The sequence below is a fragment of the Trachemys scripta genome, chromosome 9 (assembly GCF_013100865.1).
Source record: "Trachemys scripta elegans isolate TJP31775 chromosome 9, CAS_Tse_1.0, whole genome shotgun sequence".
In the NCBI taxonomy this organism is placed as follows: Eukaryota; Metazoa; Chordata; order Testudines; family Emydidae; genus Trachemys; species Trachemys scripta.
The window spans coordinates 42,617,964-42,640,832 of NC_048306.1; the positions used below are offsets into that span (position 1 = coordinate 42,617,964).

Here is a 22,869-nt window from a genome sequence, read left to right on the forward strand (position 1 = left end):
TGGGGGCGTGATGCTGATCTGGTGCCCCATGTTCAGCCAGGCTTCCCTCCCATTGTATCCCTTGTAGTTGGCGGCACTAGGGTTTCCCTGGACAAAGGGGCCTGCCCCCTGGGCTCAGGGGAAGCCAGCGGCCTGCACGGGTCTGGAGACGAGGAGAATCCCAAGGCTGGGTCCACCAGGGAGCAGACAGGGAAGCAGCCCAGGAGGAAAGGTAACCTGCATCCCCTAAATCCTGCGCGTGCTGTGCCCTCCTCTCCTTACAGGGCTCCTTGGGCCAGTGACATGTCCTGTTCTGTTGGCGGGGAGCACCTGGCGCAGAGCCAGCCTCCTCATTGGCATGCACCTGCCGCATCCCCGCGAGTCTCAGCTACCAGCCTTAACCCTGACCCAGGGCCCTGCCCAGCAAGCCCCGGGCATCCCATCTCCATCGCCACTCCCTGCACTGCAGCTCCCCGCACACTGGCCAAACCAGCTGTCCTCCTGCCTCTCCGCCACTATGGGTCAGAGACACCATTATCTTGTATCCTCCCTACCCCCGCCCCATGGCCAGTGCTGGCCCCGCCCCCAGCCCACCGCCCCTGCCCAGTACTGTGCACCAGGGTGTGGAGACAATATCACTCCCACTAGCTGCTCTGGTCTGAGCCCAGCAGCATGGCCAGCCCTCTGTGCGGAGCCTGTCTCCATCACTGGCTGTGAGACTGTTAAGACCCAACCCTACAGTGCTGGCCCGTCACCCCCTCCCTCCCCTGGCACTGACACACTGGAGGTGGGTGTGGAGCTGTGCAGAACTGTGCTGGGAAGACAGCAACCCTGCTGTGGTGATCGCACACTGTCCTGATCTTGAACAGCGGCAGTCTCACCGCAGCGGATGGCGGCTACATTTCAGTGGGGAGAGCAGTAATTCTGGGCTGTGCACACAGCAAAGTCCCAGCGTGTGTCCATGGAGAGACAGACAAACGTATCCACAGCCTGATAGTCACTGACAGAGGGAAGCTGCTCTCTGAAGTGAATCCAGGGGAGGTGCAGTGCCCAGGCCCCGCCCAGAGGATGCTGCAGGGGCAGGAGGTCCAGCACCTGCTGTGAGAATACTGATGGCCTGGGGAGACCCATGGAGAGGCAGGTTGGGTGGTAAGAGGGTTGGGGCAGTGCTCTTCCTTTCCCCTGTCTTCCCCTTGCAGGTCGCAAGCCGAAGCCCCCCCGCTGCCTTTCCCCCATCACCACCGCCCCTGGCTTTCCAATCTGCAGGAAGAGCAAGGACGGCAAAGGTAGTGAGCAGCACGGCGGGCCATGGAGGGGGGACAGGCTAGGAGATGCCTGGTCAGGCAGGGCCACAGCAAACAGCTCCTGTAGCTTGGCAGGGAGCAGACGTGCTTGGCTCAGTGCCCAATGGGGCAAATCATCAGCCAGAGGCTCCTGAGTGAACAGGAGATGCTTCCCGCCTGGCTGGGCCTCCTGGCCAGTCTGCCTTGGGGAGGGGGAACCTGGCCCATACGGCCTGGCCCACCACTAGCCCAGCAGCTGCAGCAGTGCCCTTCCTCACCACCTAGGGATTCCTGTGGGGCAGCTCTCTGGCCTGTGGGGTGCAGGGGACAGACTAGTTGATCACACTGGGCCCTTCTCACCTTGGACTCTCTGAATGTAGCCCAAGCAGCTCCCCAGCCCCGGCAAAGCCTTTCCCTTGACAGCAGGACAAACTACACACAGCAGGGATGGCAGCCTGGGAAAGCTCTAGCCTCCAGCCCATGAGGGGAGGCCTAGTGGGACAGGAGCAGCCCAGTGTTGCTGTGGATAATGGTGACTCGCTCCCTGCCAGGGGCTGCTGGGCGAACTTGCTGGCTCTGCTAACGTCCCTAGACCAGTCCAGGCTCCCTGGGCCAGGAGGCTGCTCTGCCCTCTGCCCATGTCTGCCCAGGCGATGACATTCTGTGCAGCTATATCCAGGCCTCTCCGCCTCCTCTTTGGTGCTTGAACACCAACAGTGCTGATACTGAGAGGATTTCCCAGCAGTCTCCCCTGCGCTCGCCTGCAGCTCTGAGCTGCTTAGCTGGTCTTGGCAGACACGTCCCTCCCGTCTGTGCCTTACACACAGTGATGGTTTCCTTGCAGCCAGGAGGGCTAGAGCCCATTGTGAAGGAGAGCTGAGACTCTGGAGCACGTCAGGTGGGAGTGGCCTGCACCCCCAGCGCACTGATTAACAGCTCTCCACTCTGCCTGGGCTGTGGACCTAAGGCCTACGTTCGTTACTGCTGCAGAGGAATGGCACTCTGGCTAGCGATGGGGTGGTCTATGGGGCACTGGACTGGCTCACGGGACTCAGTAAGGCCCTGACTCCTTGCCCTTAGAACAACAGGGGCTGCGCTGGGCTCCTCAGCACAGGGGGCAGTTTAGAGGAGAGGAGGGTCTGGGATGCCCCTTCCCAGGGCTGTGTACTGTCTGCCCCTCATGCCCGCCGTGCCCCCCCCCTCAGGTAATGCCCTCTACCTGTGGGAGTTCCTGCTGGCGCTGCTCCAGGACAGGAACACCTGCCCAAAGTACATCAAATGGACCCAGCGAGACAGGGGCATCTTCAAGCTGGTGGACTCCAAAGCAGTGTCCAGGCTGTGGGGAAAGCAAAAGAACAAACCCAGCATGAACTACGAAACCATGGGCCGGGCACTGCGGTAGGGCCCTCCATCTGGGGGTTGGTTGCAGGGCTGGTGGCAAGAGGGGAGCGGTGGGGGGGATACAGTGTGGGGGGAAGCCGTGTGGGAGAGTGCAGCACTGATGGGGTAAGGGGGTCTGTGCAGGGGCCAGGGTGGGGATGCAGGGGAGCGGTGAGGGGCGGGTATTGGCACTGGAGGAGGCGGGGGGGGGGGGTTGTGGCACTGGGGGATGGGTAATTCTCAGTCTCATGCTGCGATGGTTTCTCCCCCAGGTACTATTACCAGCGTGGCATTCTGGCCAAGGTGGAAGGGCAGCGGCTGGTATATCAGTTCAAGGACATGCCCAAGGACCTGGTGGTGATTGAGGATGACGGGGAAGCAGTGGGCAATGTGAACCCCAGAGCCAGCTGCTCAGCCACCAGGCCCTCTTCCCAGAGCTCCCCACTCCAGAGGGCCATGTCCCCCACTCGCAGCAAGAGGGAGACTGCACCAGCGACCCAGCCTCGGGAGTCCGCAGCTGCACCATGTCCTGCCCCCAAAGTGCAGCAAGGGGCCAGCAAGCCATCCTCCCAGGCCGTGGGGTAAGTGCCTGGAGCAAGGGCCGGTTCTGCAACATGCAGGGCTGAGGAATGCCAGCTGTGCCTCAGCCCGTCTCCCTCCAACACAGCCCCTTGTGGATGCAGTGCCAGCCACAGGCGTGGGGGGCTGCATGGACCCTCTGGCCATGCAGTGCCTTGCCCACCATTGGCATTGACGCTGCCTTGAGTGGAGCAGACCAGTCTTCAGGCCAGGGCTGGGCCTGGCCCTGGAGTGGGTGTTTGCCCCAGGGCAGCCCCTCACAGTGGCAGCTTGGTGGTGGTAGGAGGCCCGATGGGGGGATACAGTGAGAGGCAGTTTGGGGGGACCTGAGGCTGAGTGAGCCAGGGCAGAGCAGGGCAGGGGGGATATGGTGCATGGGTGACAATCAGAATGCCAACACTTCAGTGCCAGTAGAGGCAGGCACCACAGGGTCTTGGGCACATAGGCTCCAGTTTAGGGTCACAAGCACTGGGGCTGGTGCCCCAGCTGTGAGCAGAGGGGCGACATGGGGTGCAGTGGAGGCCTGGCTGGGGAGGAGGGGGGCAGGTTTCCCATCCCCCACCTACAGTGGTTGGCGGGACCCAGTCTGCACATTCACTCCAGCATGTGACCATTTTCCTTTCTCCTTCCCCAGCTCCCCGCTCCTACCCGGTCGCTTGGGGCTGGGACCCCTGACTCTCCAGCCCATCCCACTCACCACAGTGCTGGCCCTGGGAAACGCTGCCAGTTCTCCTTTTCCAAGCAGCACCCCTGCTCCGGACAGGCTCCCGCTCCAGCCTGGGTTCCCCATGAATGGGTTCCCCAAGCCACTGCCAGGCCCGGGCAGCAGTATCTCAGCAGCAGGCCCCCTCCTGCCTGCTGCCCCGCAGCACTCCTTGACTAGCCTGCTCCAGCCAATGGCTCTGACTGGCCAGCCAGGCACTGTTGTTGCCACCATCATTGGGACAATGGAGGCCAGCGGCAGCTGCCTGGCTATGCTGGATCGCCCGCTCCCGAGCCTGCTTTCCAGTGATCCTGCCACGCGCGCTGGCGTGCTGACAACACAGGCGTCGCAGCAGGAGAGCCTGCCTGGCCATGCAAAGGTCCAGGAACTCCAGCCACCAGCTCTAAGCAGCTCCCAGGATAGCAAAGCACTAGCAGCCCTGCCAGCAGGAGGCACTGACAGCTGCACCCAACTCAGCCGCCCAAAGGTGGGCTTGACACCCGTGGTGGAACTGGAATTAGCCATCAGCTCGGAGGCAACGTTCCCTGGTGAGCAGATGGCTCAGCTCCTGGCAAAGCCCAGCTCTGCCCCAGCCCCTGCAGCGCTGCTGTCTCTAGGCAGTGGTGACATCAAGGAGGAATGCTGGGACGTGGTGTGAAGTGCGCGGATGCACCCTGGGCTCCAATAGAGGCAAAGGATACTGGGAAAGCTCAGTTCCCTGGACAGACAGGATCCAACTTAGGGCTGGGGGCTGCTGGGGCCAGGGGAGCCTTGCAGGCCGCATGGCATTTGCTTCTTGCCCTCACCCATTAAAGAGACATTTTGCACCAGACTGGCGGTGGGCTGTGGCAAGGCATCTTACCCAGGAGTTGCTATCTGTGGAGATGCCAGGCCCCAATATGCAGTGTTCTGGCTTGAGCCAAGGGGCTGAGCTAGCAGCTGGGCCTGGCCCTGAGTACAGATGCTGAAATGGGAGCTGCTCCCCATTATCCAGGAGGGAGGGAATTCAGCTGGCCCCTGTACTAGTGCTGCTGTAGGGAGCCAGAGGTGCTGCTTGCACTGCTCTAATTGCAGAGCTTCTGCGACCTGTTCTGGCCCTAGCACAGGCTACGGCCAGCCTGGCTCCTACCCTAACTCGTGGCCTGGGTACCGTGGCCTATGGGCCTTGCCAGGGTGGGGGCTGGTGAAAAGGGATGCCCCAGGCCACCTCTTATGCCCCAACACCCCCAGCACACTGAGCTGGGGGACCTCGCCTGCAATGCTGGCTTTATGGCCCCTTTGTGGCAGCGGTCACAGAGCAGTGCTGAATAGCAGCAGCCCCTGAGGAGCCTGGTGGCGTCCACTGGAACCCATGACTAGGCAGCTCGAATAGAGTAGCCCCATGTGTAACCTGGGCCATGGGAGTGGCTGAAACTGCACCAAGGGGGCATTGGTTGGATGTCTGCTTGGAGCGAGAGCAGCAGGCTGGGGCCTGGCCTCTGTGCCAATCAGGAGCCCATGCCTGGACACCTACTTCCTCTGCCCCCCAGAAGGCATTGCAAGGGGCCCAGAGAGCCAGGAAAGAGCAGGTTCAGGCTCCCACTCACACTAGCTTCATAGTGTTTCACATTCACATGCCCTATTCCCCTGCCCTGAGACAAGCACCCCCTCCCCAACTGCTAGTGCCCTTCCCCAGCCCTGAGCATCCCCACCACTCCCAGCCAAGGGGCATGTAACCCTTCCATTACCCATAGCAACTGGGCTGCGGGTCCTATCGATCATGCAGCAGGGGTGGGCCTGCCTGCCCAGCACTGTTCAGCCCTGGTGCCATGCAACATGGCAAACTGACTTTGGAAGAGCCTCTCCCCCACCCACACTGTACATCCACTGGCTCCACACACACACCACAGAGTGACACCTGTCCCCTCCGTGGGAGTGGCTGTGCTGGTGTACTCTGCTCCCAGCAGCTTGGTCCATTGCAGTAAGCCCTGGGAAGGGCCCTGGCACCCAGCCTGCTCTCTGTCTAGATCTCTGGGTGGTGCTTGCAATGGGGTGCCAAGGCCCCACCTGCCAGCTTCCCCATGGCCTCTTGAGGGGATGGCATGGGCAGTATGCACACATCCCTTCCCTCTTCTGTTCATAAGGACTGCCCTCCCAACATCCCTCCCACCCCAGCTGCCCCTGCCCCATTGGAACTCTCAGGGTTGTTTTCCAAGCTTGCTGGAGGTGGGGCTGTAGCACCCTATGGACCTTTCCTTCAAGGTGCAGCTAGGAGACTATGTGCAATGCCCCGGCACCAGACTCTCTGCTTACAGCATCCCAAGGAGCTGCTAGGAGTGGTACAGCACCTGGCCTGATTCATGCCCCGGCTCCCCCCAATATCATCATCTATACCTGGGAAAAGGGTATGTGTGTGAAACTCCCTGATCGGCATGCTCCACCTACTGGGCCCTCCCACATGAATACACAGGCCGGAGACAGGAGAAAAGGCCTATCTTGCCCATTTCATTCCATTGCCCCTGCTCCTTACCACAGCCTGGGCTCAGTTCTTTTCCCTGCCACCACTGTTCATTAGGCCCTGGGGAGTAGACATGCCTGGGCCAAGGTCCTGGGGCTGGAGCTCTATGCCTGGGCCTTCAAACCCCGTTGGAAGTTCCTTCTTATGCTACTCCCTACTGCTGCCCTGGCCTGGGAGCAGGTGCCCAGCAGCTTCTGTACACGTGTGCTGAGGTGATTACACACGTTGAGAGGCCAGGCCTAGGCTCCAAGGCCAGTACTACTCTGGCCTTGGGAGTAACAGCTCCTCCGTGGAGCTAGGCTGAAGCACAGCTGAAGATTTATAACCGCTGAGTGAGCGAGAGCCCAGCCTTGCCTTTTTGTGTCATCTCTGTGCACAGTTGCTGCAATGAGTAGCAGCAGCTATAAGCATAGAAGGTGCCCCTCTGCTTGCACGGAAAGGAGCAGAAGGCTAAGGCACACTGGAGCAGGCTGCACTAAAGCAGTTTGGGCTACAGGGGCAGAGTGGTAGAGGTGGCACTTTACTTTCACTTGCCCCACCTGATCCCCTGCCTGGTGTATATAAGGCTTTATATATATAAGCACACTAGAGGACGATGCTACCCTCAGGCAAGCAAGGGTGCAGGGCTGGGGTCTTACTCAGCTGTAACAAGGGGCTGTAGCAGTGGATCTCACAGTACAGACAGCAGGGAACAGTAGCTTACTGAGCACTGCACCGAGCCCAGGATCATCTCTCTCCACACCCTGCAAGCACAGGAGTTCTCATCCCAAGAACAGTACTTCCCCCCTGCCGCCACCAGTAACGGGACACAACACACACAGCGATAGAAGAGCCAGGAGGCAGAGGGCCTGATGCAGGTTTTTCTGTACATAAGTGTTTTTTGACACCACAGCCGGTTGTTTATAATAAAACAGAAATCAGAAAGAGCAGCCAGAATACACACCCAAAGGCAATAACCCTCAGCTTAAAAAAGGAGCTGTCTGATCCCAGGGAGGGGGAGGCAGACAGGTGGTGGTCAGGGGAGGCTACAACTGCCCCGGCTGGGATGAAACACAACACAAAGAAAAAACCACCCAACACTCCCACTGCAGGGCAGGACAGGGGAGAGCCAGGAAACAGATTGTCCAGTCCTCAGCATCCTTGTTAGCACCTGTACAATAAAACTGTACCATCTACACAGCAGTGCAGCCCTGCTCTCTGCTCCTGCCAAGGGCAGGCACTTGCCCCCTCAGGCCAGCTCTCTGCAGTAGAACTGCTTCTCTGAACAGAAGAAAAGGGCACGGGGAGGGATGGAGGAAGGGGCCTGGCTGCATGCAGACACTGCGTCAAGGAGGATGGCCCTCTGGCAGCAGCAGGAGCCCATGAGGATGGGAGGCAGCTGGAGTCCCTGGCTGTAGCTTTGGAGTGGCTCTCAGGCTGCAGCTGCCTCTTCAAAGTAGCCCAGAAGAATCCAGAAACAAGCGATGTAAATGAAATGCATGAGACAGCCAGGCAAGCACCTGGGGGAGACTGAACCCTGGGCTAGAGAACAGCTCTCAGCTGGACTTGCTTTTTGGGAAGGGAACAGCCCCAGCAGAAGGTGGTGAGGGAGGGGGCTGCCCACAGGCCCTAGAATTTAACCTGGGGACTGTTGTGAGAACTGGTCCCTTTGCTACCAGGCCGCAGTGGTTCGGTCACTAGACAGCTAGCTGCTCATGGGAGAGCAGTGTCCTCCAGGCGCATCCTGGGCGAGGGGCCAGAAGAAGCCCTCTTCACCACAGCCCAGGGCTCAAATCACAGTGATACAGACTCAGCAGAAATAAAAGAAACATTACAAATTAAATACTAATTAAATAAATACTATGGAAGACATTGGGGGGAGGGCAGATTGAGAGAGAGGCGCGGTTCTATGGGGCAGGGCAGGGCAGAAGCATCCACTGCCCCTCACTTCAGAGCCCATGGTCCTACAGCCAGGAGGGCCCAGCTAAGGTAGCCCAGTGGGGCAGGTCCGAGCTTCCCAGCTGATCTAGAAGGGGACCTGTAGAGAGCTGCATCTGCTGCTGCTCATCAGAAAGGGACCCTGGGAAGTCCTTGGAGACAAGTGGAGTCTCTCCCCAGTCGGAGTTCAGGGGCCGCGAGGAGAGAATAAACAGCCAAAGACTCCAGGCCCCGCTGCTGGCATTGAAAAGGCTGCTTCCCATCAGTCCATATTATTGCCTCATGACGCAGTCCAATGCGGGGAGAGCTCCAGCCCCCGTCAGCTGCTCCAGGCCTGGAACTCCACTGCTGAGCCCAGGAGCTGCAGTAGCTCTGGCTCGTAACGCACCAGCTCCACTGTCTCTGCAGGGCCCTGGGGGAGCGGCTCGGGGCTCTCCGGCACCTCCTCCTGGGCCAGCAGCTGGCTCGAGGACACCTGACGCTGGAACTCCACCTTGGGCAGGGTAGCAATTTCAAAGTGTGGGAAGCGAGCCTGGAATATGCGGGAGGAAAGCTTCAGCCTTTTGAGAACGTCAGAGAAGAGAAACCAATTGCAGGGCCTGTGAGAGCAGTGAGAGGCACAGGTTAGTGAAGAGGGACCCATTCCACATCCCCCCACCAGCACCACAGGGAACAGCCCAACCACACAGATCCAGCACAAGGCGGGCTATTAGTTGGTGTCTGCTAATCACATGAAAACTGGCTCCTCTGCACTTATCTAGGATAGAAAGGGAAAAAAGCTGCATAACAAGGGACTTCAATTTGAGTAACATATGCTGAAGGTCTCATGCTGTCAGGACTAAAACGTTCTTGGAATTTCTAATATTACAGACAACAATTTTCTAACTCAAAAAACACTGCAGCTAACACTGGGGAATGCTATGACAGACCTTGACAGAGAGGAACTGATCACTGAACTAAAATTAATGGTAACTTAGGTACAAGCGATCAGGACTTGATCACATTTATAACATGTAGGCAGAATAAAGTCCAGATCAGTGCTATATATAGCTGGTGCTTCAAAAAGGCCCAAGCTGACAAAGCTGAAAACAATTTTGAGCCAAATCTGCTGATAGGAAGAATTTATTCAGAAAAATGTGATTGATCATTAGGAATTGTTTAAGAAAGCTTTATTAGACTCCTAAAAATATATATATCAACAATTAAGGAAGAAAGCAGTATTGGTTTAAAAAAAAAAAACAAAAAAAACACAAAACTTGAAGTGAAAGCAACTATAAAAAATTTAAAAAAAATATGTATAATAAATAGAAGACAGGGGAAGCTGATAGTAACAAATATAAATCAGAAGCTAGGAATTGTAGAAACTTGATAAGGGAAGCAAAGACTCAAGGCAAAATCTATGGCCAGTACAGTTAAGGAAAATGAGAGGGAGTTTTAAAAGTATAATAGGAACAAAAAGAATTCTAACAATGGTATTGGTCCATTAACTAGATGGAAATGGAATTATCAATAATAATGCAGAAAAGGCAGAAGTGTTCAATAAATATTTCTGTTCTGTATTTGGCAAAAAACAGATGACATATGATTACACTCTTTCCATTCTGTTTAACCTTCTTGCTGGAGGATGTTAAACAGCATCTATTTAAGTTAGACATTTGTAACTCAGTAGGTCTGGATAACTTGAATCCAAGAGTTTTTAAAGAGCTGACTGAGGAGCTCACTGGATTATTAATGTTGATTTTCAATAAGTCTTGGAACACCAGGGAAGTTCCAGAAGACTGGAAGAAAGCTAATGTTGTGCCAATATTTTAAAAAGGTAAATGGGATGATTCAGCTAACTACAGGCCTGTCAGTCTGACACTAATGCCCATATGATGGAGTGGCTGCTATGGGACTTGATTAATAAATTAATAAATAATTAAAGGATGATAATAAAATTAATGCCATTCAACATGGGTTTGTGGAAAATAGATCCTGTCAAACTAACAATTTTTTTTCTGGTAAGATTAGAAGTTTAGTAGATAAACGTAATACTGCTGGTACTTAGATTTCTGTAAGGCATTTGACTTGCTACAGCATGACATTTTGATTAAAAACTAGAAAGATTAAAATTAACATGGCACACATTAAATGGATTAAAAGCTGGCAGATGTGTGTCAAAATGTAATAGTGAACAAGGAATCATCAAGTGGGGTGTGTTTCTAGTGGTGTCCTGCACTGATCGGTTCTTGACCCCACGCTATTTAACATTTTTATTAAGGACCTGAAAGAAACCAAAATCATCACTGATAAAGTTTGCAGATGACACAAAAATTGGGGGAGAGGTAAATTATGAACACAACAGGAAGCGAGATCTGGATCACTTGGTAATCTGGGTGCAAGGAAACAACATGTGTTTTAATATGTCAAACTGTAAATGTATACACCTAGGAACAAGGAATGTAGGACATACTTCTAGGATGGGGACTCCATCTTACAAAGCAGTGACTCTGAAAAAGATTTGGGGGAGGTGGTGGATAATCTGCTGAACATGAGCTCCCAATGAGACTCTGTGGCCAAAAGAGCTAATGTGATTCTGGGATGCATAAACAGGGGAATCTCAAGTAGGAGTACTGAGGTTATTTTACTTTGTATTTGCCACTGGTGTGACTTCTACCAGAATCCTGTGACAAGTTCTGGTGTCCACATCAAAGAGAGACGTTGATAAATTGGAGAGTTCGGAGAAGAGCCATGAGAATGATTAAAGGATTAAAAAGCATGCCTTTGAATGACAGACTCAAGGAGCTCAATCTATTTATCTTAACAAAAAGAAGGTTAAGGAGTCACTTGATTATAGTCTATAAATACCTATATGGGAAACAAATATTTAATAGTGAGCTCTTCAATATAGCAGAGATAACACAATCCAATGGCTGGAAGTTGAAGCTATATCAATTCAGACCGGAAATAAGGTGTACATTTTTAACAAAGAGAGTAATTAACCATTGGAACAACTTACCAAGAGCTGTGGTGGATTCTCCATGAATAACAATTTTTAAATCCAGACTGGATGTTTTTCTAGAAGATCTGCTCTAGGAATTATCTGGTAGCAGTTCTATGGCCTGTGTTATACAGTACATCAGACTAGATGATCACAATGGTCCTTTCTGGTCTTGGAATCTATGAGGCTAGGGCCTCCCCTACAAAGCCACATTGAACAACCCATTCCCCACAATTCCAGAGCTCAAGAATTCAGGCCTGCCCTTGACCCTGTCTTGTCCTGGGAGTTGGAGCCCATTGCAAAAGGAAGAAGCCATTGGCCAGACTGGCTGGTGAAACTGACACCTTGCTGGGCAAGTGCACTTCATGGCCTAATTTCCACTGGAGCACTCACATGCTGGGCCACTGTGCTCCCCTCAGGCTTGAACTGGTTCCCTCCTGTTCCAGCCCAACACACGGAGTCAAGGAAGGGGAGGGGAAGTTCCCCTCCTCCCCCCCATGCACACCTTCTGGATGCCCCCAATTGTCCCCTGCTCATCCTCACACTCCCTCTTCCTGAGACAGATGCCCAAGACTTTCCCACTCTGGAAATACAGTTACTCCATGCCTTGCATGATCGCAGGGCTTGACCCTCCAGACCTCTCTCCCCACAAAGGAACAGGTCTTACTGCACATCCCCAGGTCCCCAAGCCCCATGTGGAATGACTCTGAGTGACTGGCTTTCATGCACCTGGGACCTACTGATTCTAGGTTCTCCCTGCAAAGTAAAAGCAGCAGAATACTACCTTAAACTACCCACAACAGGCACCACAGCAGCTCCTCTTCCTGCACAGGCTCACCCAAGCCTATTGGCTAGTGTGAGCTGGACCAGGAAGGTGCATCTCACAACAAGCCAGCCACCTCAGATGCTTGTGACCAAGTTGCACAGCAGAGCTCCCTGCCCCCAGCTCCAAGGGCAGATCTAGGACTGCCAGCAACAGTGTGATGCTGATCTCAGTAACTGATATGATCCCTACGGATGCCACATCCCAAACCAGACAGTGCTTTCAGGATTAGAGCCAACAGCTGCTTTAAAGGGAGAGCCTGCTAGGAAAGCACTACTCTGTTTGAGCATTTGATCCCTGCAGAGTTACCTGCAACCTCCCAGATTCCTATAACACACAGGATTTCCAGTTAGTCTCTCTCTGCATTGGTTCCCTTTGGTTACTCTTCACTGAGGCTCCTTGGGAACCCATGAGTAGCCAAGGGCCCAATGGCTATGACAGTGAATCTCTCTGGCAAGGGATGGCTGTACCCCAGCAGCAGTGGAACAACCTTAAGCTTCATCAATTCCCCACAGTACTTTCCCCTTCTAACCACTCTGGGGGTGGCGAGCCAGCCAGGTCCTTCTGAAGCAGGTACTGCCTGGAATGGATGAGGAGATACGGAGCAGTGTCATGGAAGCCCCAAATAGCTCACAATCCCCTGAAGGTAAATGATGAGCAGAAAGGATCCCCCATGAGAAGGGCCTCTGAGGATGGATATGAAATTGCCCAACATGGCGCCTGAGACCTCGTAGTACAACCGTCCCCTTGCTGGACCCTCAGGGGCAGTTGAGTAGCAGAGCATGATCAATGAAAGACTGCCAACAGCAGCAGCCCAGACATGTGATGTGTCTGCACAGCCAGAAGATCACTGACCCTGACCCAGTCCTGTCTGTGAACTATTCCCAGGCCAGAAACTAGAATGATAGGGATCCAGGCCTGGAGGACTCCAGATTAACCCAGAGCTGTCTTGTCAGTCAGAGTGTAAAGCCAGAAAGGATCACCTTGACTGACCTCCTGTATATAACAAGCCACCAACACCACCTACCACCCACACACTGAACCCAACAACTGAGATGAGACCAAAAGTATCTCAGCCCACAGGAGACGAGACTGTTATGTGCTACAGGTAGAGAACGAGGGAACAAGGCACACCGTATCTGGGGCCCCTGCTCTGGCAGGGAGATGATTAAGTGAGAGATACCCAGATAATCCAGGCAAGTGACCCGCACCTCCACACACTGCAGAACAAGGCAAAACGCCCCAAAGTCACTGCCAATCTGATCTGGCAGAAAATTCCTTCCCAGCCACCTATGGCAATCAGCTAGACCCTGATCATGTGAGCAAGAACCAGCCAGCCAAGCACCTGAAAGAGAGAATGCTCAGTGCCACCTCAGAGCACTGACCCACCCCATCCTATGTCCCATCTCCAGCCAAAGCCATCCCTGATGCTTTAGAGGAAAGAGATTTTAAAAACAGACAGAATACATGGACAGGGAAGAGGGAGAATCCCTTCCTGACCCCTGCAGATGGCTGTCTGAAGCCCTGAAGCATGAACTTTTAGAAACATAAAATAATCTAGAAGGGACCACCCCCTCAGGGCTACCAAGCCCATCCCCCACCATCAAAAGCAACCCCATCATACAATCTGACTCAGAAATTTGTCCCGCTCTCTCTAAAAACTAATTAAGTTGTTTGCCCCCACAACTTGTACTGGAAGGCTGTTCCCGAACCTCGCTACTCCGATAGTTAGAAACCTTCTTCTAATTTCCAGCCCAAATTTGTTCATGGCCAGTTTATACCCATTTGTTCTTGGGCTAACAGCATCCTTTATCTTAAAGAGCTCTTCTCCCTCCCTGATATTTACCTTCCTGATGTATTTACAGAGAGCAAACAGATCCCCTCTCAGTCTTCTTACAGCTAGGCTAAATAAGCCAAACTCTTCCCATCTCCTCTTGTAAGATGGGCCCTCCATTCCCCTGGTCTTTTCTGCACCTGTTCCAGTCTGAATTCATCTTTCTTAATCATGGGTGACTGGAATTATACACAAAATTTCAATGGCATTAATACTTCCCAACCTCCACTAGAAATGCCTCGCCTGATACATCCTAGGATCACATTTGCCTTTTTTACAGCTGCATCACATTGGTGGCTCATAGTCATCCTGATTGACCCATTCATCCAGATCTTTCTCCATCTCTGCTATTTCCAACTGATGAGCCACAGCTTGTACAAGAAATTATTATTAGACCCTAAGTGCACTGAATTTCATCCCATTTCTGTCACTCCCATCTTCAAGTTTATTCAGATCTTCCTGTATAATGTTCTGATCCTCCTCTGTACAGATGATGCCTCCCATCTTTGTATCATTAGCAAACGTCATTAGCACACTCCTGCTTTTCGTGCCAAGCTCATTAATAAAAACATTGACTAAGATTGGTCCCAAGGCCAATCCTTGAGGAGCTCCACTAGTAACCTCCCTCCTGTCAGATAATTCACCTTTCACAATAACCTGTTGCCTTCTTCTATTTAGCCAGTTCCTTATCCACCTTACAATGCTTGTACTGATCCCCATTCTCCATAATTTATTTAATAATTTCACATGGTACTGTGCCAAATGATTTACTGAAGTACAAGTATATTAGATCTGCTGTACTTCCCTTCTCTAAAATAATCAGTTATTGTCTCAAAGGAGGAAGTCAGGTTACCCTGGCATGATCTACCTTGCATCACATCCCCTCTACCGTTTAACTCCATGAATGTAATTTTCCTTTCCTTCACAATGTGTTCTAAAGCCTTGCAGGACTAACATGTATGTTATTGCCCAGATCACTCCCCCCCCACACTTCTTAAATAGAAGTACAATGTTAGCTATTCTCCAGTCATATGGTACTACCCCTGAATAGACCGGTAAGGTCATTAATGTCTAGTGATGGTTTCTTGAGTGAGGGCCTGGCCCACAATTGTGTGGCTGGTAATCTAACCTCCCAAAGGCAAGAATTAACCTTTATCAATCCAAGACCTGGAATTAGGTCCTAATCTCCCTCACAAACCCATATGGAATGGCCCATACTGCACACTTCCCTGCTGCTGCTATGGTCAACTTTGGTACATGTATTGTCATGTAACCCCGGACACACATACATAAGACAGATTGGTCACTCCCAGCAATCGGACATACTGAAACAGACAATAGCAGACTAGCTACACCATCTTGTCTCTGACAGTACCCATAGCAAGATGCTAGAGGGTGGTTTAAAAATCCATGGTGGTTTCTCTCTCATCAAGGAGCCAGACTCAGTGCATGGGAAAGTTTACTGGGCTTACCAAAGTGGTGTGAGCACTGGGATGCAATGGTGTGACCCCAAACTTGCTTCATCACATGGGTCTCATTACCATCAAACTCCTCTCTCACTTTAATTGCAAGAGGGTGCTAGTAGCTGGTCTAAAAAAGTGCTCTAGCTAGGTATTAGCAGTTGGTGATATTGTGAAACTGTCTGCCAGTTGCTTTGAGAGAAGACACAGTTACAGCACTGGTTTGTGACAGTGGTCTCTAACACTGCATTGGAAATGAAACAGGACAAAAGCAAGCCAGCAATCAGCATGTGAGCGAAGATCTGGTGGTTTCATGGCCTGCCAGATGTAAAAAATAAATGTACACATGCTTGGGACGCTGGAAAATCCAGCTGTCAGCAGTAGTCCAGCTCTGGTGATGGCAAGAGAACGCTTGGCACTTCTGTCATTCCCAGGCACAGGCTTCAGTAACTTACACTTATGGGGAGTACAAAAAAATCCTGAGAAATTCCAACTGCACTCTGTGTTGGGTGAAGGTTCAAGTTGCACCCATAAACACTCTGAAGTCAGGGAAGCCCAAAGTTCGCACTGAGCTCACCTCAGTCACTGCCCAGCTTTCAAAGCTGTCAGAACAGCTGTATGATATACTGCACTATTGAAGAAATAGTATGTGCATGTCTTTAAGCCTCTATCATAATGCCTTATTACATGAGGGCTGGCGTCCTCTGACTTCTGGCTGCTAACTGTCCAGCCTTAATGAGCCCTGCGTTTTCTGATGGAATTTCCTAGGTCTACAAAAAGGAAGAAAGGATGCTCCCATGAAACTTGTGAAATCCATTGTGGGAGCTCATTCTCTTGCAACCCTTAAGAACCATCCTTACAAGATAGGCAGGGATCGAGGAGGCCCAGTTCTCCTCTTGTTCCAAAGAGGAAAGTCAGTCTGGAATTCACTGGGCTCCTCCTCAGTACACCTACTCCAGGGGTGCTTTGAAGCTGCACAGGGACATATTCAGGAAGGTCTCAGGCCCAACCTTTGGTATGAGTTGCTGGCCCAACACACAGACTTGATTTCAGGTGGGGAAATCAGAAAGGAAGGTCAAACCAGGCACCATTCAGCTCCTATCTTATTTTGAAAGAAAGCATCCAATGCAGAAGTCTTCCTGAACTGGGGTCTCTTCATCAGATATGTTAGGTTATGGGTTATGTAGGGTTATGGGCATAAAAACTATGTATCAAATTATTTGCAGCACATAATGACCCATGTGCATACCACGGCATGTAGTGAAAAGACTTCAATGTAAGCTCTTTGGGTCTTGTCATGCTGTGTTCTCAGGTAACAGCTAGCACATGAGGGCAGCCTCTGGGCAAGAGCAAACAATGTAGATGCCAAAAACTTCACCAGCTGAATTGTACTGGTTGCTCCCTCACAGCTGCCAGAGACCTCCCTCCTCCAAATGTAGTGTGATGTCCAAGTGCCACATTCACACCAGCTGTGGTCCTCCACGCAGTGCTTTACAGCAAAGTATAGTCATACATTGCATATACAAACAATACACGTACTGGACTGTATTGTGTCCATGTGGATCTGAGAAACTCTGCCTGGACTGGACAAGTTGGGAGGGAATGCGGATCAGGTACCAAAGGAAAGCTGGGCTAGTGCCCCTCCCAGTTTTTGTTATGATGCATCAAGAAAAGCTGAAGCATCCATTGCCGCCCACCAGAGTTTTTATTTCTACTTTATTTTAAGCATGAGAAATTCAGATCCTGTCTAGACTGATGGACTAAAGAACTAGTGCAATGGTGAAATCACAACAGTGAAGAGAATAATAGCTGAGCAATTAAGGGAAAGGAGTTTTTACATCTTATAACAAAAATTGTACTATAACTAAATCAGTTTAGAAACTGGTTTAGTTTAACTGGTGCCAAGCCCCTTGTGTGGGCAGTAAGCTAAAGTCACTTTGAGGCCTCTCAAATGTATTTCAGAACATCTATACTTGGGGGCTGTACCACTCAACTACGTCAGAGCCTAACTGATTTAATTAAACAGTAGAGAGAGAGAGAGAGAGAGAGAGAGAGAGAAAACAAGGCTTAAGGCAAAAAACTAGTGAGAAAACCCTCATGTTCCAGCCCTTCCTTTATAAGTCAAAGAAACAGACACAATGCAGCAGGATAAACCCAATTTTTTAAACACTCCTTTGCATGGTCACTGCCAGTTAAAGCATGCAAGAAAAACGAGGGGCAATTGTTATGAAGATCTGCATGGTCTCATTTTGGCATCAGGGTGGATGAAGCTCAGAATATGGCAGCCTGGGGGAAATACCACCACTTATTTCTGCCTCCTCTCTGTCCTCTGCAAACTAGCACTGGACACGTTTCCCTGTCAAAATTACTTAAACTGGAGCCTTTCAGCTTTTGCAATTGAAAGTTAAACACTAAACACTGCCACTTGAAATGTTTTTCTGCTATAACAGTGACCCACTCAGTGATGAGCAATGCTAAGGGCTTTTGAGTTTCTGGCTATCTATCCTGTCCATGAGCACATGTCCATTTAGACAGTAGGAATACGTAAATGGGGAAACATTCACATTTTTCCAGTAAGCAGGGACCGAAAGGGAAGTGATCATTTCTATGTTGCCTTTTTGTTTGTTTTTTGCAGTTTAAGCAAAATATTATAGTTCTATCAACAGCAGTCATGAAGAATTTGAAAGAAAAGTCCTTTTCACATCAAAAGCTAAGGTTTGCATGTCAAGGTGCATGCCATGAACTCGGAGTCAGGAAAATCCACCTATTACCACATCGCTGTGCTCCAGAATCTCAGCTGAACAATATTTCTAAGAGTACATTTATGCTAGAACATAAAAATGGCCATACTTGGTCTGACCAATGCTCCATAGAACCCAGTATCCTATCCCTGACAGTGGCCAATGCCAGATGCTTTAGGGGAAATGAACAGAACAGGACAATTTGGAGTGATCCACAACCTGTTGTCCAGTCCCAGCTTCTAGCAGTTGGAGGTTTAGAGGCACCTGGAGCATGGGATTGGGTTCATAAGTATCTTGGCTAATAGCCATTGATGGACCTATGCTCCATGAAATCATCTAATTCTTTTTGAACCCAGTTATAGGTTTGGCCTTTACAACATCCCATGGCAATGAGTTCCACAGGTTAACGGTGCATTATGTTTTAATCCTGCTGTTTATTAATTTCATTGGTGACCCCTAGATTCTTGTGTGATGTGAAAAGGCAAATAACACTCTCTTATTCACTTTCTCCATAGCATTAATGATTGTATAGACCTTTATCAAATCCCCCCTAGTCATCTTTTTTCCAAGCTGAACAGTTCTAGTCTTTTTAATCTCTCCCCCTATGGAAGCTGTTCCATACCCCTAATCATTTTTGTTGCCTTCTCTATACCCTAATATATCTTTTTTGAGATGGGGCAACCACATCTGCATGCAATATTCAAGATGTGGGCATACCATGGACTTATATAGAGGCATTATGATATTTTCTGTTTTATTATCTAGACCTTTCCTAATAGTTCCTGACACTGTTAGCTTTTTTGACTGCCGCTGCACATTGAGCGGATGTTTTCAGAGAACTACCCACAATGACTCTTTCTTGAGTGGTAACAGCTAATTTGGACCCCATCATTTTATATGTATAGTTGGGATTGTGTTTTCCAATGTGCATTACTTTGCACTTATCGACATTGAACTTCACCTGCCATTTTGTTTCCCAGCCACCCAGTTTTGTGAGACTCCTGTGTAATTCTTCACTGTCAGCTTTGGACTTAACTATCTTGAGTAATTTTGTATCGTCTGCAAATTTTGACACCTCACCATTCACCCCCTTTTTACAGATCATTTCTGAATATGTTGAGCAGCACAGGTCCCAGTACAGATCCTTGAGAGAGCCTGCTATTTCCGTTTCTCCATTGTGAAAACTGACCATTTATTCCTACCCTTTGTTTCCTATCGTTTAAGCAGTTACTGATCCAGGAGAGAATCTTCCCTTTCATTCCATGATTGCTTAGTTTGTTTAAGAGCCTTTGGTGAGGGACCTTGTCAAAGGCTTATGGAAAGTCCAAGGGCACTGTATCCATTTGATCACACTTGTCCACATGCTTGTTGACCCACTCAAAGAATTTTAATAGATTAGTGAGGCGTGATTTCCCTTTCCAAAAGCCTTGTTGACTTTTCCCCAACATATCATGTTCATCTATGAGTCTGATGATAATTCTATTCCTTACTATCCTTTCAACCACTTTGCTTGGTACTAAAGGTAGCCTTACTGGCCTGTAATTGCCAGGATTGCCTCTGGAGCCTTTTTTAAAAAAAAATCAGCATTACATTAGTTACCCTCCTGTCATCTGGTACAAAGGCTGACTTAAGACATAGATTACATACCACAGCTAGTAATTCTGCGATTTCGTATTTGAGTTCCTTCACAACTCTTGGATGAATACCATCTGGTCCTGGTGACTTATTACAGTTTAATTTATCAGTTTGTTCCAAAACCTCCTCCACTGACACCTCAATCTGGGACAGTTCCTTAGATTTATCACCTAAAAAGAATGTTTCATGTGTAGGGATCTCCCACATATCCTCTTCAGTGAAGACCGATGCAAAGAATTCATTTAGCATCTGAACAACAGCCTTGTCTTCCTTGAGTGCTCTTTTAGCACCTCGATCAGCCAGTGGCCCCACTGTTGGCAGGCTTCCTCCTTTTGATGTACTTAATTTATTTATTACTATTAGTTTGTGTGTCCTTAGCTGGTTGCTCTTTGAAGTCTTTCTTGGCCTGCTTTATTATACTTTTGCACTTGATTGCAAGAATTTATGCTCCTTTTCCATTTTCCGCAGTAGGATCTGACTTCCAGTTTTTAAAGGATGTCTTTTTGCCTCTAACTGTCTCTTTTACTCTGGTGTTTAGCCATGGAAGCTAGAGGTGCAATGCCCAACTTGAGTAGATGAATATGCGCTAGCTCTTATTGAGGTTGTGCACTAAAAATAGCAGAGTAGTCACAGCGGCAGGGGCAGCTGCTCAGGCTAGCTCCCCAGAGTACAATCCCATACATCTTAACTACATATTCAGGTGGTTAACCTAAGCTGCTAGAGCTACACTGTTAGCACGTTTATCTACCTGAGCCGGGAACTACACCTCCAGCTGTAGCGTGGACGTACCCTTAGAGGTTGGAATGGTTCATTCATCTCAAGGGGAAATTAGCACTGAAGCCTAACATAATGATAGTGTTCATATTAACTCATTTACTGCTGATTGCTTCAAATTGTAGGATAAGTATGGTTTCAGTTAAAACAATCTCCCAGGTGCCAAGTGGCCCAACTGTCCTCTCCTCAGCTGCCCTTGCGTATGTATAGGGTGCAGCTACATGGTGTCAACACAAAAAATCTGTGGCATACTGAAAAGAATCCAGGGCCCATGCTGGAGAATTCAGGTTCGGTTTGCCATGACAGATGCCTTGCTTCTAAGAGAAGCATAGTTTCAACCATAACTAGGGAGCCTTGACGGAGCCCTGTGTTAACACTTTTTGTGTTCAGAGTACTTTACATACATCAGCTGAGCCTCAACCCTGCCACCCACCCACACACAGTGAAGTGAGCATTGGCCCATTTCACAGATGGAGAAAACAAAGATGAATACTCAAAATTACAACTGCGCAAATTTTTTCAGAGAAATAGCTTATTTGCTAAACGCCTCAGTTTTGGTAGTTTCAAAACTCTCCCTGAATTTGACACAAATTCATTAGTTTTGGCCAGAAATATTTTTCAGGCTCGATTCACAAACTGTGTGGGTCTGTCCCCACCATGAACTGAAATTTGTTTTTGATTTCCCAGGGTTGCCAGCCAACCGAAACCCCCCCACTTAATTGCCCCACTCAACTCAAGGCTTTGTTTACACTAGGATGCTTCCCCCCGTTGCTACAACTGGCACAGCTCCACTTGTGGGGGTGCTAGTATAGACAGGGCACTAGGGTGTTTTAAGTACTGTGTCACTTATACTTGAGCAGAGTCAGATGACATACATGATGATTAAAAAACCCAGTAGCATCCCAGAGACGAATCTACAGAAGCTGCTGCTGTTACAGCTACTCTTGGGGCTGAACAGAAGTAAGTGCAGCTATGGAGGGAAAAACAAAGACAGGTTTCCTAGTATATGAAGAGGCCAGGTGCCTGAGCATGGCAAGCCAACAGTAACTAATTCCCAGCAGAAAGCATCTACCACATCCATACTGTCCCACAGGGATATCCCTGCTTGTCTTCAACTGGCAATGTGCTTATGCCAGAAAAGACGGTTACTCACCATTGTAACTGTTGTTCTTCGAGATGTGTTGCTCATATCCATTCCAATTAGGTGTGCGCGCGCCGCGTGCACGCTCGTCAGAGAATTTTCTACCCTAGCAACACCCAGTGGGTCGGCTGTGGAGCCCCCTGGAGTGGCGCCTTCATGGCGCTGGATATATACCCCAGCCGACCCAGTGCCCCCTCAGTTCCTTCTTGCCGGCTACTCCGACAGTGGGGAAGGGGGGCGGGTTTGGAATGGATATGAGCAACACATCTCGAAGAACAACAGTTAGAACGGTGAGTAACCGTCTTTTCTTCTTCGAGTGCTTGCTCATATCGATTCCAATTAGGTGACTCCCAAGCCTTACCTAGGTGGTAGGGTCGGAGTGAGACATTGTTGTGTGCAAAATCGCTGACCCGAATGCAGCATTGTCTCTGGATTGCTGCACCAGCGCATAGTGAGCTGCGAATGTGTGGACTGACGACCAAAACTGCAGCTCTACAAATGTCCTGGATCGGGACTTGAGCCAGGAAGGCGGTCGAGGAGGCCTGGGCCCTCGTGGAGTGAGCGGTGAGGCACGGCGTTGCGGCGCTGGCCAGGTCGTAGCAAGCACGAATACAGGACGTGATCCAAGAGGACAGGCATTGTAGGAGACCGGTAAGCCTTTCATCTGGTCGGCCACTGCAACAAAGAGTTGTCTCGTCTTCCTAAACGGCTTTGTACGGTCAATATAGAAAGCCAGGGCCCTGCGTACGTCCAAAGAATGCAAACGCTGGTCTTGGCGAGTAGCGTGTGGCTTAGGATGGAAGACCGGGAGAAATACATCCTGATTCACGTGAAATGGTGAGACTACCTTGGGAAGAAAAGCAGGGTGGGGGCGAAGCTGCACCTTGTCCTTATGGAAAACAGTGTATGGGGGCTCGGACGTAAGCGCCTTGAGTTCAGAAACGCGCCTTGCTGAGGTGATGGCTACAAGGAAGGCTGTCTTCCAGGATAGGTACAGGAGTGAACAGGTAGCCAATGGCTCGAACAGAGGCCCTGTGAGCTTGGAGAGAACCAGGTTGAGATCCCACGTCGGAACGGGCTGGCATTGCTGTGGTATATCCGGTCTAAGCCCTTGAGGAATCTAACGACCATTGGGTTAGAGAA

General features: G+C 50.3%; 2 protein-coding genes across 5 annotated transcripts in view; one reads left to right on the forward strand and one right to left on the reverse strand.

The window, feature by feature from the left end:
• ELF4 (E74 like ETS transcription factor 4) overlaps positions 1-4,749 on the forward strand; it is a 37,876-nt gene extending 33,127 nt beyond the window's left edge. For all 4 annotated transcript variants that reach the window (XM_034782371.1, XM_034782375.1, XM_034782374.1 and 1 more), the window contains 5 exons: positions 68-211; positions 1,179-1,265; positions 2,468-2,660; positions 2,915-3,223; positions 3,856-4,749. In XM_034782371.1, coding sequence (XP_034638262.1) covers positions 68-211; positions 1,179-1,265; positions 2,468-2,660; positions 2,915-3,223; positions 3,856-4,582 — 1,460 coding nt within the window. In that variant the 3' untranslated portion in view covers positions 4,583-4,749. The remainder of the gene's footprint in view (positions 1-67; positions 212-1,178; positions 1,266-2,467; positions 2,661-2,914; positions 3,224-3,855) is intronic.
• A 2,530-nt stretch (positions 4,750-7,279) lies between these two features.
• BCORL1 (BCL6 corepressor like 1) overlaps positions 7,280-22,869 on the reverse strand; it is a 35,607-nt gene continuing 20,017 nt past the window's right edge. Inside the window, exon 10 of the mRNA XM_034781740.1 lies at positions 7,280-8,937. Coding sequence (XP_034637631.1) covers positions 8,658-8,937 — 280 coding nt within the window. The 3' untranslated portion in view covers positions 7,280-8,657. The remainder of the gene's footprint in view (positions 8,938-22,869) is intronic.